The sequence below is a fragment of the Contarinia nasturtii genome, unplaced genomic scaffold (assembly GCF_009176525.2).
Source record: "Contarinia nasturtii isolate CC-2019 unplaced genomic scaffold, AAFC_CNas_1.1 Cnas_scaffold_1699, whole genome shotgun sequence".
Classification (NCBI taxonomy): Eukaryota; Metazoa; Arthropoda; class Insecta; order Diptera; family Cecidomyiidae; genus Contarinia; species Contarinia nasturtii.
In genome coordinates this window covers 1,415,142-1,429,420 of record NW_022199032.1, presented here as the reverse complement: position 1 = coordinate 1,429,420, position 14,279 = coordinate 1,415,142, and the positions used below count along the sequence as shown (strand labels likewise).

Below are 14,279 nucleotides of genomic sequence, written 5' to 3'. Positions count from 1 at the left end.
AGTTCTGTCCGACTCAATGTTTATGCATTTTAAGCAGTAACGGCCATCTAAAGCTCTGATTTGTCACGCAATACATATACATTGTCATTTCGTCTCTTTTACGACAAGTGTATGTTAATCATTTTACTGTGTATTCTTCTTTCAATTCATATTGGTGAACAGTTTTCTCACCAACACACCACACACAGAGAGAGAGAGACATTCACCGCTGCTGCAACTTTTCAGTCTGACCAATTTTGAAGTTTGAACACAATTGCTTCGAACTGTATATTTCGTTGGTGCGGAGAATGTAAACATAAAGTATGTACCTATGTTGATTTAGAAACTTTTTTGACCACCAGAAGAGATTTTATGGATTTTCAAGAATTTAAGACGATTTGATTTTGACCGTTTTCCAGATGCACTTCAGTATGCTCGGTAGTTTTAAATTCCTCGCATAAATCCAAACTGAAAATATCAAAATAGCATAGAAAAGCAATCTACACTCACACATATGTACAGAGTGTATGATTACATTGAAGTTCTGTCTTTGACTGTATCTACCGCCCCCGCCTCTCTTCCCATTTGGCACTATACCTCCATCGAAGAACGTTCCACTCAAATGTTAGAATACACACGGTATGTATTGTGTGTTGATCAAGAGCTCAGAGAGATAGAGAGGGGAACAAATAAGCATGTTCGTCACAGCTGGAACAGTCGATACCAACATCCAACATATTACATTTGGCGACTTTATATCGTTCATCGTTTTGGTGCCATCTCAACAATTTAGTTTACGACATATTTAAGTTGCTTCCATTTAAGTGTGCAAATGCATATCGTTCGTTGAGTTCGACATTCTCAATATTTCAGCTTTAAGTTGGGGTCGGTACATCGCTCTTTATTCTGTGTGTCGGTATATATTTGTGTGTGTGACTGTGGAGTGTCTTTTTGGTGGCACATAAAATGGTTTGAAATTTTATAACACTTTGTTGAGTACGATTTTTGACATTTCTTTTTATGCATAGAAATTGGCAATGGTGAAGAATACACATTTTGGAACCTATCAAACAATCACTTGATTTTTGTAGTGTGCGATTTTATTGCATAGATCATAAGCTACATAAAAGTTAACTATTGAGACCAATAACAATTAAAATGTTAACAAACATGTTTAAACAGTTTGTCTGCTGCAATATCTTCAGTTTATTCAAACTGGGGTTCTTTTTTTTTGTTGATGTTGTTCAACAAAAGTTATAATGAATAAAGTCGCTTAGTTCAAGAGCAGACGAAATCAAGAAAAAATAAACAAAAAAATAACAGATCAAAGAATAAACAGAGTGAGCATATGAAAGGAACAGTGATTTGGTTGGTGAATGTTCAGTTTTTTTTTTGTTGCCACAGGAATATTGGAAATCTTCAATTTCAAACGTAGATGTGTAGTAGTAGAAAATGTAGATTCAGTTTGAAGTAAAAGTTCTAGAATTGAACAAAATAGATAAAGAAAAACAGACACACACACAAACACTCACAAAACGCAAAGAGAATGCGACACATGAAAATGATCTAAACATACAAATTGTCGACATTTTGTGCAACCAGTCCCTGTAAATGTGTGCTCATAGTTTTCCAAATTGTAACAATGAACGGAATGGGATCGCAACTAAAACTCAAGTTAGAAAAAAAAAACTTTCAATTTATATCATTCATGTGCACTTTGCATGCCAAAACTTTAAAATAAACCAAACTATGTTCTTTCGTCGTTGTCATTCGTTCGTTCGTTGTTTTTTGTTTACTGTATACGCCTGATTGCGCGCTTTTCATACGTTGCCGTCGCAGCAACTACAACATTGAATTGATCGTTATACTTAAAAGAAAATCTATTGCACTTTATTTTTTCATTTAGTTAAATACACACAAAATTTTAACAAGAAAAATAAAACGAAATGTACACAATTTTGTTTATCTAACAATGATAAAATGTAAGTAAGGAGAATAATGTGAGAACAAATCAAGACGGATCGTGGTTGTACAACAAAAATATCAAATTATAAGAGTTTGTTTTTTTGGGCGCATTTCGTAAAATGTTGTCGTCGATGCGAAAAGCGAGACAGCAAGAATGGGCGAATGAACGAGGGAGCGTTTCGCACGTATTGTATCGTCGGTTGTTTGGTTCTATATGTGTGTATATGTTCTTATTTTGTTTGAGGTTGTGCAATAAGAGATTAAAGATGTGAATAAGAAGTGTTTGTAAATAAACAAAAAGCTAAATAATATAGCGCTAGCTTGGAAATTGTGCAGCAAATGCAGGCATGTGTGTGATCGCACCATCTACGCTCTCCAGCTCCTCAAAAATTTACAATAACTGCACGAACATACACAAGTACAAGTACATGCACAAAAACACTCAAATCAACTGGCATTCACATAACCAAGTCAGATGCTGAAGTAAGTAAAGCAACAGTAGTTTCGCAGCGGCGATAGTAGCGACACATAATGTACCAATGCGAGAGCAGAAAAAAAGAGAGTAAATCAGTGATGAAAGATCAAACAAATGTAGTAGTGCGTCAATTCAAACTCACTTGCAGACACTACTTCCATTCACTTCTGTCGCTGCCGCAGCAGCACCATCACCACAGAAAAAAAAAGTATTTTTGATATACTTTCTGCGAGCACAAGAAATGAAAACATGCACAGCCACCAACAAAAAGAAGTTTGTAATCAGCGAAGAGAGGCCGCAAGAAATGTAAATAATAATAACAAAAATAAATGAAAAGGAGCAAATGAAAAAGAAAACAGAAAAAAAAGTACACACAATGATGAATAATAATAACAATAACAAAAAGAATAAAAAAAAACACACACACACGCGAACGACAAACGAAGCGAGAACACACTTTAAACGCAACCGCTAAGCAGAGAAAAATGGCATACGGGAACGATGGTTGAGTGTTTGCTGCGACGTGCACAAAAACAAATGAATATCGTTTGACAAATGTATGCATATGTAATACTTATTATTTGTTCATTTGCATATGAGCAAAAGAAATAGATATTGTGAGCGCGCCCAACCGACCGCCCGCCCGCCCGCCTATGTGCGTGTATGTGTGTGTGTGTGCAGAGAGGGGAGGTGGTGTTCAGGCTCTTGAGCTGCATTTGTAATTGTGTTGGCACATAGCAGTTTTAATTCAAACACTGAACCACCACCGTTGTAAATGAATTTTCAAATCTATTTCACTGCTATGGCGCATAGAAACACAAACTCATTCACATTTCAATAGCAACTAAGTTTGTTGTAATTTTTGCGTTATGCGTACCATCTACAGTATTTACCGCTACTTTCATCGCTAATAATTGCAACTGATAATTTTCTCTTCTTTATTCATGGCATGCTTGAATATTTCTCAAGCATCTTATTCAAATGTTCAAGACTTTGCAGATATTTTTTTTTTCTGCAACTCTTTCTCGCTTGCTTCTACCTCGTCCTTTTTTTTATATACGGGTAGTGTGTGTGTTAGTTACTTAGTGCACTGCAAGCAACAAAATCGAGGGTCATTTGCCAAAGGTCACATTAATTATGCTGCAGTACCAGAGAGGGATTTTATCAGGGAAAAAAATACCAATCTTCCGGCCCAAAGAAAATCAACGTCAAACGGCGATAATGTTTTGAATTTATTAGTCACATGCTGTACAGTGTATACAAATCGAAATCTAGATCCGTTTTAATGTTGTGTGTTCGTTTCCCGTTTCTTTTTTTCTCTCGATGAATAGATTAATCTAAGCGATAATCTCATTTGGCTCACTGCTGGAGCAAAACAAAAATGGTACTCGTCCACAGCACAACATAATACTTCGCGCTAAATTTTCAAAACCAAGACAAGAAAAAAAAAAAGAGAAAATGAAAATAAAGCACACCCAACAATAAATTGTGTATATACATTGCACACATCAATGGGCTGAATAAATATTGCCATTTCGTGACGTTTATTTTGAAATTCGATGTGAACATTTACATCGTTGGTTGACGCGATGTTGTTGCTGCTGTTGCTGTTTTTTGTTGTTATTGGTGTGCATTAGATTAACTTCTTTCTTAAATATCAACAATTTGCACGCTTATGTAATTTCAACTAATTCATGTTGAGACGAATATTCTCTTATTCGAATATCTACGTGTCTAATTGAAAATCCAACCGGCAATAACGAATGAAATGGTGGTGTATGGCTGACAATCGCGTCGTTTCACACTTATTCCAAGTCGTGTTCGATCGCTCAAAGTAATTTTATCCGCAGTTGCGTAACGCAACTTGGCCTAGAAAATGCATATCAGTATTTATATACAAACGTACGAACGAATGAGCAAAATTTTAGTCGGCGAAAATTCTATTAGAATCATAATCGAATCAAAATATTTCATTTATGTATTATCTATTTATTCACTCATTCAATTTACTGTGCACTTAACGTAATTTGATTTTTATGTTTACATATTCGGAGGCATTGTCAAACACACACACACACACTCTGCCGTTTCATGCACATGACAGAAAAACGGAATAAGACGAAATGGCAAATTGGAATACGGTGAGAAAAATAGAAAACGTATGTGTTTATGTCGCGCATGTATTGACGATATCCTCGAATCGCCAGATTCTATATCGAAATTTTGCCTACTTTTGTCTCTTTAATACTTCGCAATACACTCTCTCTTCTACTCCCTCTCTCTTTATCGGTGTTAACGGTAACATTTATTCTTTCTATATGCTCGCTTTATTAGTTGCACAATGAAAATCGACTGATCCGTGTGCACTTATACAACTCTCAATCTTGTGTTCCATTCGTTCGTTCGTTCTTTTTCATGGCGACAGCGAAGAAAGAGAGAAATTCAAATTGACAAGGTGCGCGCTCCAGCAAAAACACTCACTCGAAACGAAGAATAATAGAAATAAAAACGCACAAAAGCGAAATAATGTGCAAATATTTTTCATGAAATATTTATTTTTATTATATAATTCATGGCAGACACAAGCCATCGTATGCACACACACACTGAACAACATGTTCATTCAATATAAGAATGTGGCAGTCGTTTAACGCCCTCCATACTATTACCGTTTGGCGCTAAACGAGCCACCATTTATTTCATTTGACATAATGGCACGAAACTGGATCACTCGACTCAATGGCGAAAACGGCTAAAACTTTATGTTCTCAAATCCAAAGAAGCAGAAAACGAGGGAAAATATGAAAATGACGAATTGAGATGTACATTTGGATAAATTTTTTTTATATACACACACATACAAACATTATGCGCTAGGTGGGACCCAGCGCTCAATTAAATTGAAACAAATTTAAAGGAAAGTTCTGGCACAGTTGTCAACTGGCCGATTCGATCGTGTGTTTTTTTGTGTGTGTGTGTGTAGTCATGAAAGTGGATGCAGATTGCAATTTTCAGTTGCTCATAACTGTAATATTTATGCAAAAAATAATCTGGATCACTGCTGCTGCTGCAAAGTAAAATAAAGTGAAATTTGGATTCGAACATAAATCGCGACTTCAACATTCTCTCGTCTCTTTAACGTCTGGAGTTAGCAATGCTAATATATCGATATAGCGCATATTATATTCTAATTGTTATTGCACTTAAACTCGTTTTCCCATTCATGCTTGAGCTTTTTTTTCATCATTCGTTTTGCTGATACCACTTCCATTTCTACTTTTTCTTCACTTTTTTTTTGTGCTTCGCATTTTTTGCACGATGTAAAAAAAAACCGAATAGCTGAATGAAAGGCGAATCGAATAACATGTTCGTATTATATTTTCAACGCAAAAGATGGTGAATTGTAATATATTGCATTTTTCCATCCGATAATTCCTCCCTGTTGCCATAAACCATTTTTTGTCGGGAACGTTTTTTTCATCGCATTCGATTAAAAATCCAAAAGTTGATATTAAAGAGTTGCACGAGTTTTATTTCTCGAAAAAAAAAAAGAAAAGAATTGTGAATGAGCGTATGAGTAAATGCGATGAGAGAGTATTTTGAACGTTTGTTTGCACCTCAACAGAACGCATCACGCGCAACAAACACTTGAATTGCAATAAAAGAAGAATTTTGAAATCTGAAAGCGAGATGCGATGGCAATGGAGCAAACCAGTTTTGCGTAATTCCTTTCGCATTTATCAACTAAAGAAAAAATCCATATATAGATATGTATAGCATTTTAAAGATGGTGTGAGAAGAAAAAAAAATGGTGAGTGTCACTAGCTCCTGCCATTCTTCAATTGAAAAACCATTGTCGGCTATCGAACCTAGGGAGCAGAGTGTTTGCAAGAGACGAATTTGTGAAGCCATCACTAATTTTTTATCGGTACCATCTTCCTACAAATTCAATATCCGGCAATGGTTTTTCAAATTTCAGATTGTGGGGAGCTAGTGACATTTACCTATAGTAAAAAAAATGAAAAGCGAATGAGAAAATCGGTTGGTGTGCAGACGAATGAAGATTTTACACTTCACTTTACATATAATGCCATCGTTTTCACGTAAAAATCAACGCAAATCAGACACTGCTTCTCCGCGAATGCCGCTAATGCTACAAGCTTATCACACCTTCTGATAACAACAACAAATCACCATAGGACACACAATAATGACACCGGCATTTTCACATTATCGCGACCATTTGACCATCAACACACACAATACCTTCATCGTATCGTGGGCTTTTATAGTTCAGTATCTCTACCACAGTATCAACGGTTAACATCGACTTGAGCCGCAAAAATGCGTTTGCTTAAATTTTCGATTAGACCTACAATCCAATGAATTTAAAGGTTTTCCGTTTTTGGTTTCAGGCAACATTTTATGACTGCATACGAAATCGGTGGTAAAATCATCAACGAGTGAAATTAAAAAAGACACTAAACTTCATATAAAAAAAAAATTATGGTTGAAAAGAAACGAACGAAAAAATCTCAAATATTATATGCTTTGGGAATGGCAAAATAAGTTTGGGTTGATTATCGGGTGTAAATCGGTTGCGAAAATTTGTGGTAGTGTTAAACCCTAGATCAGGTTAAGGCAAAAGAAAAAAAACATATATAAAATCAACTGGATTCTTCGAGTAAGTAGGTGAGATTTTGCTAAAAGCGGAATATGCCAAGAACATCATATATTTTCAGTGAAACCAAAAGATAAAATATAGAGACATCCGCGCACGAGAATCCAACAAGCGAATTGAACGAACGAAGAAAAAAAGGAAGAAAAAAGAACGAACGAGAGCGGGTACGCAAATAATAAGCATATTATTATGAAATAGAAACCACGAATAACATAAAACTGCATTTCTCTTCGTTCGCATATTACGTTGAAGATTTCCCATTCAATATCACTATATATCCTGGAATTTGACGGGATTACATTGAATAACGAAACTTTTACATACACTCACAGCATTTTACCACACAACAACCAATATATATTCTTTTTTTTATATGTGTTTATATATACATGCACTCCGGCAATAGTAATAATAAACAATCAGTATAAAAGGAGCTTTTCAACACCAAGTCGATGAATGAATTGTATAAACACAGTGCACGTCCCTTACATCCATGCAGAAACACACGTTTCACATAAATTGCACGTGAGAAAAAAAGAGTAAAAAAAATCGAATTCTTCTTCAAATTTTTTTTCTTCTGTACGTATGATTCAAATGGCAAAACTGTTAAGCAGCTGCTTCATTTTCGACTAACGAACATAAATAAAATGTTAATTTTCATCATTATTAACGAGAGTGAGCAACGAGTGGCTCGACAAGGACTGACGGGAATAGATATGTATAGACCAAAGTTGATATTTTGGCGGAAATATGCATCAAGCATGATGAGAGAGAGAAAAAAAAGTTTAAATTAGAAATGGGTTGTCGTAAAGCGTTCTCGCGTGCGTATATATGTGTGATAAAACCCCAATTACTTTTGCAACACCATATGCATGATCTGTCGTCCACAGAAGATAACCTGCAACCTACTATCTTTTTTCCTCCATTCTTTCTGCTTCCACTAAATGAAATATGAGCATTGTGTCGCTTTATGTTGGTTGTGCTTGCAAAATCTCTACCAGAGCAAAGCCGAACCAACTTATAGCGAACGAAGTTGAAAGAGATTGCTATTACTTTTGCAACTCACAAATGCAATTAACAAAGCACACATTTCAACGCTTTTGTCAACAGTAATAATACAATACGTTCATATTTTTCCTCGTAAATTTACCGTCGAAAGAATAAAAAAAAACGGCAAAATAAGCAACAACAATAACAACGATGACGTAAATAAAAACTCTGAATCACCACATAATTTTTATATTCATATAAAAAGGTAAAAAAAGAGAAAAGAATTTTGAAAATTCTTTTACATGTAAACATATAAGAAGCGAAAAAAAACATCAACCTAAGTGACATTTCACCAAGTGGTTGTATAAATTATGGAAAAAATACCATCGTAATTGCCATAAGTAAAAGAGAAGTAAGTTTAGATAGAGCAAATAGCCGATTTGTTCAATGCCATTGTTCCCATCATCATTTTCACCGGTAGAAAAGGGAAAAAGGCTCACACTTTTTTTTTATTTTTATTATTCATTTTTTATTCTTGCATCGTTACTCTAACTTTTCAAAGTTTTCGTACCCTTGCATCCAAACATATACACACACATCACAAGCATTCGCCTGAGTTTTAACTAATTCACTAGGTAAACGTCCCGTAAAAATACGTTACAGAATTGATTACCCTACACAATCAACTTTTTTCTCTCTCTCTTGAAACTTCGTCAAATGTGAATTGTTGCAAGAGTGCTGGCTCCTCGCACAACTCGGGATTGATGTACTGTGCTGCAACTCAAGTTATGGCATAGAATATATATGTATAAAGCAGTTTTTTTCATTGAGGGCACTTTCGCGTCTCTTCTTTGTACACACACACACACACACACAACCGAATCGGTATGGCATCATACGCAAAACAAGAGAAACGACGAATGCCAAGCAAAGAAATAAATTATGATTACAAAACGCAGCCAATTTATTTATGTAAAAATGATGTAGCAAGTGAACGAGGTCTTTCTCTCCCTTCAACACACATTCATACCGTATACAATCTGGCAGCTCTGAAGAGGAAGAATCACAACTTTTAAATAAAATAGAAAGCTGCTGGGTGAGCAAAACAAGACGAGCGTATGTGTCGTTCTCATCCTCGTACTCTTTTTCTCTATCTGCAATGTATATGCATGATTTTGTGTATGTTCACCGTTGTGTATGTGTATATGTTGTTGGCTGACATTTCAATGTAAAAGCATTGCCACGGCATCGCGGCTCCAATAGAACCAACAGAACAAAAGAGCCAAGCAATTCACATTCGTAAATACCTTTAAATTTTTTATTTATTGACTTGCAGTTGATGCTTGAAATGATCTATGGAAGACGATTTACAGACGATTTGACTTAACGATGATTTATGCGAAATGCGTGATTTCCGCGATGAAAGACACGCCAATTTTTTTCATCATCGTCGTCATCATTTTCCGTTCGTTTTTTTTTTCGTCGTCGTTCTTTTGCATGACCCACACACTCTCTTGCGATTCCATTTTCATGCGAGATGCAGTTTTATATCATGATATCATAACTATAAATTTGTTGAAATGAAAGTTTTCAATGTTTTCACAAAATGCAAATACATTTTATACAAATATACGTTTTGGAATATGAAAGTTTCTTTTTTATCATTTTTATATGAATTCGTTTGTTGTTGTTTTCTTTTGTGCTTTTATCTTATTTGTCTACATATTTGCATAGGTGAGAATTTAATCAACTGACAAACCAAAAAGTTTAGTTGATTAAACGCTTTTTGGATTAGTTTTTTTTTGGGGTGGTTTTGTGTGCGTGAGAGAATTGATTTGAATAACGTGCACATAAAATGTTGGAATTTACCATTTCAAATGATTTGAGAGAAAATTTATTTTAAATACAAAAGGGAATGATAGCCTAATCTTGTATGATTTACACCCCGGCCTACCGTTCTCTTCAATGTATTTTTTGTTATTTTATCACGGTAAATAAAAGCACAAGTTTACGGGCGAAAGACTCGACGAATACCGTCTAAAAGCGACGAATATAAAATAATTTGTGCCGAATGTGATACTTTTCCATGTACTTTTGTATGCATTATGATCTTTAAAGTGTCATAATTGGGCAATGAATTTGGGATGCGCATAGCGACATCATCTCACAGCAATAAAATAAAACATTAATTCTTATATTTTTTGTTTCGTGCTGGAATTTTTTTTCTTCTCGTTTTCGTACATTTTTGTTTATACAATTCGTATGGCGTGTATGCGTGTATATGAATGCAACACCAAAAACACCATCGAAATCCATTTTCTGTATTCTGTTTGAAATACTCGAATAACATTTTTGCTTTTTGTTTTTGTTTCTCTCTCTTTTTTGTAGAAAGCTTACGGGATTACTTTAGTAAATTTGGTGAAATAACAGAAGTTATGGTCATGAAAGACCCATCAACACGTCGGTCGAGGTAAGTTTGATTTATATGCATCGTTATCATCATTATCATTAATATTATTATTTTGCATAAAATGTGTTATCGTCTTCTTAGAGCCAAAAAATGTGTGTTGAGTATTGCATGCTAAATACATTTTTCTTATCATGTTACTCTGTGGCCACGATTGTTTACACATTTCACCAAAAAAATAAATCCATTTCGATTTTAAGTAGTCTTTTTTATGTTTTTCAAATAATTAATGCCATCTTTTGCTGTATCACACACACATTTATAATAATCATCGTCAAATTCATTGAGCCTATTTTTACTATTTTCTGCAAGTTTGCTTTTGTTCGTGTCATAGCATTCGATTTTAATTCCGAATTGTCGATTTGAATCTATATCAAATATTCATATTTATTGGTCTTGTTTTTGGATCGAATTACTTTAAACATATAGCCACATCTTCAGTAAGCTGATTACGTAGTTTATTAGGATTAGATATTATTAGATCTTAGCGAAGTATTTACGAAAGGAATGTGTGGAAAATTCGTTTTATGTGCTATTATGAGCTTATAGTCAAGTAAATTAGATATTTCAAGTCGAAGAAGAAAAAATTGTATATCCGGGATGAATTTATGAAATGTAAGTAGAAAATTCAGCATAAAAACAATTCATATATTTCAAATTTCGCAGAGGACACCGACATAGAATATCACAAATGATGACATATTATACACAATATTACCAAATAACCAGTGATGGGCAAAGATACTTTATCTGAGGTTTTTAAGATACTTTTGAAAATTATCTGAATTTTTCCAGATACTTTACCAAAATATCTTATCTTATCTAAACGTAATTTTCGCTATTTTTGTATGAAAAAACCAGAAGATACTGCAAGATAAGATAAAGATAACGAGATCTTTTATCTTATCTAGATAGAATTTTAAAACTTTTAAAATATCTTATCTGTTATCTAAACTTTAGATAGTATCTTTACACATCACTGCAAATAACACATTTAAAGGAGTTCTATCAAATCTAGTGTCCTCGACACTGCGTTTGGTTCGAATACAGTACGCACAGCATAAACTATGAATAAATAAAAGCACCGACCAAATATTTTGCACTCGTCAGAGAAAAAAGTATGAAAAAAATTGGACTGTTGTTGGACGCTCAACTTGAACTGGAATATAAATTCTCAAATAAATCATGAAAAAAAAAGTTGAAAAATAATGTCAGCTATTCCAATATATGAATCTTCAGCACAATATGTCACTTAAAATGAAATCCAACAATATAAACGAAGTTCATCGAATACAATTATTAACCATGTGTCACCTACAATCCGTAAAACAGCATAAATCAATCAGAATAAAAGACATTCGCGTTCAATGTAAAAAAGCACACATGCACATGAAATAACACAAATTATTTAGATTGGATTAAAAACGAAAAAAACCGTTCTGATTCCACCAATGTACAATGACAGCAAAGCGAATTACACCAAATCTAATGTGACAACAAGTATGGAAGATAGCCTATCATTTCATATTAAAATTGTTTCGTAAAATGATTGATCGATGTATTCAAAGACGAATTTTCCCGGAAAATTTACAAACAAGAGCCATTTCATTTCTCGGTAAAAAATAATACTTCATTTTCACACGTATATGATTTAAATATTTAACGAGATGAACAAAGGATAAACAAACCAAGTTCGGCGTTGAATTTTCTGCGTATAACCAAACATACAGTCGTTTCGAAATTGTACTCCTCGTGTGACTGCCTGCTTTTTATTTCGTCGTTCGTTGAATTTCAAAGAGAAGAAAACGAAAAATAAATTAAAGTTAAACGGTTTTTGCCTATGTAAAAAAATGTAATTCCCATCATTTTTGACATCGTCCTTATTGCGGGGCACAAATAACAATAATAATAACAACAACGATAACGTATTTCCTCTTATCCCCCCCCCCACACACACGGAAAAATCATGCATTTTGTTGTGTGTCATTTCCATTTTGATGGAAACAAAACTGTAACGAAAATGCGCTGGCATTTCTTTCGCTGTGTCAAAGGTATCAAAGAAAGGGGTGTACGGAAGGGGAATTCCACGTACTTTTTTGAATTTGAATGAATAACAATGTCATTCGATTTTTTTTTGCTGGAAATCAAGATTGACGATAAAGAGAAGATAAGCAATAAGTAAATATATTCAATTTTTTCTATGCATATGAAATAACCCATGCCGTTTCGCTTTCTGCACATGTGTGTGCATGGTTCAATTCGACCTTTTTTCTATATTTGCTTTGTTGATGAGCATTCGAAAAATTTATCATTGAGCATATGACATGTTTATCGTTGTATATTTGCTTTTTTCGTGTGCTCTGAGAAAACTCAGATGTTAAAATTCAAAGTAATAAGAGAAAAATGCCATTTTAACATGGAGAAATTTTGTCACATGTTAAAATGCCGTTTTACCCGCAAAGAAATGTGTTGCGGGTAAAATGAGATTTTACCATGTTCAAAAATCTCTCCATGTTAAAATGGCATTTTGTCGTCATTTTAACATGGAGAGATTTTTTCACATGTTAAAATGCGGTTTTACCCACAAAGAAATGTGTTGCGGGTAAAATAAGATTTTACCATGTTTAAAAACCTCTCCATGTTAAAATGGCATTTTTCTCTTATTACTTTGAATTTTAACATCTGAGTTTTCTCAGAGTGTACAATGTACATTACACAAATTTAATACAAAAAGAAACAGCAACTAATTAACGTTGTTGAATCATCCAAATTATTTTTGTGTTCCATATTTTACAATCTGCGCATGTTGTTTTTTTTTCACTTCTCATAAAAAAAAAACTATAAGACAAACTATGTGGATGAATAAATTTTCTTTGTGAAATAATTCACGCGTGAAGAAGAATTTTTCTTGAAAATTCAATTTCCAAGTGAATTCTTTAGTGAAATGTGCGAAGAATTACTTCTCTTTTCGTCTTTTTTTTTTTTTTTTGAACAAAAAACATCGATTTCAAGTTGGTAAAAAGAATTCCCGCTTCGTGAAAAACTTTATAAATCGATATCATTTGGTGTTACAATCAACAGAAACTAAAGTTTTACAGAGATTTCTTACAATTTCATACTGATTTTCTATTTGAGATATATTTATTTTATAAAATATTATACAAGAATAGCTCAGAAAATTGTTTTTTTTTTTTTTACTTGTAGCACAAGGTTTAAATAATCTTTTTTGGTATGAAAAATTTCAAAATGCTTGACACTGACGAATGGATATTTTTTTGAATTACAGTAATGCAGTTGTTACTTTTTCGAAACAACAAATGTGACTTACTTGACGAAAGCAAAACAAAAGAATATTAGCACGAATCGCCCCATGGTCACTGATTTTATATTAGATCCAACGAGATTTTTGAACACCGACAGTCTCTATTAGTGAACGCATGACAATCGCCGATTTCATACGATATGTTCACTCATTTTATGTGACAGTCAAATAGTAAATCTGCGTCCAAGTTTTCTTTTTCGTTCTAATATAAAATCAATGACAATTATGAAATACTTTGATGCAATAATCTCAGCTATTCTCCGATAAATTAAACGCGTAAATATGCTTGAATCGAAAATCTGACTTAATCTTAGGATTCAGACTGGATAAATTCAACGAATTGATTATATTCATTTTTGTTATGGTATCAACGTTCGTTGGCCGTCCGTCGTATGCTATT

General features: G+C 33.8%; 1 protein-coding gene across 1 annotated transcript in view; it reads left to right on the top strand.

Annotated features, from left to right (window-relative positions):
* The window catches only part of LOC116347033 (RNA-binding protein Musashi homolog Rbp6), a 371,521-nt gene that overhangs the window by 84,360 nt on the left and 272,882 nt on the right, over nucleotides 1–14,279 (top strand). Inside the window, exon 3 of the mRNA XM_031777427.1 lies at nucleotides 10,479–10,560. Within this exon, the coding sequence (XP_031633287.1) occupies nucleotides 10,479–10,560 (82 nt within the window). The remainder of the gene's footprint in view (nucleotides 1–10,478; nucleotides 10,561–14,279) is intronic.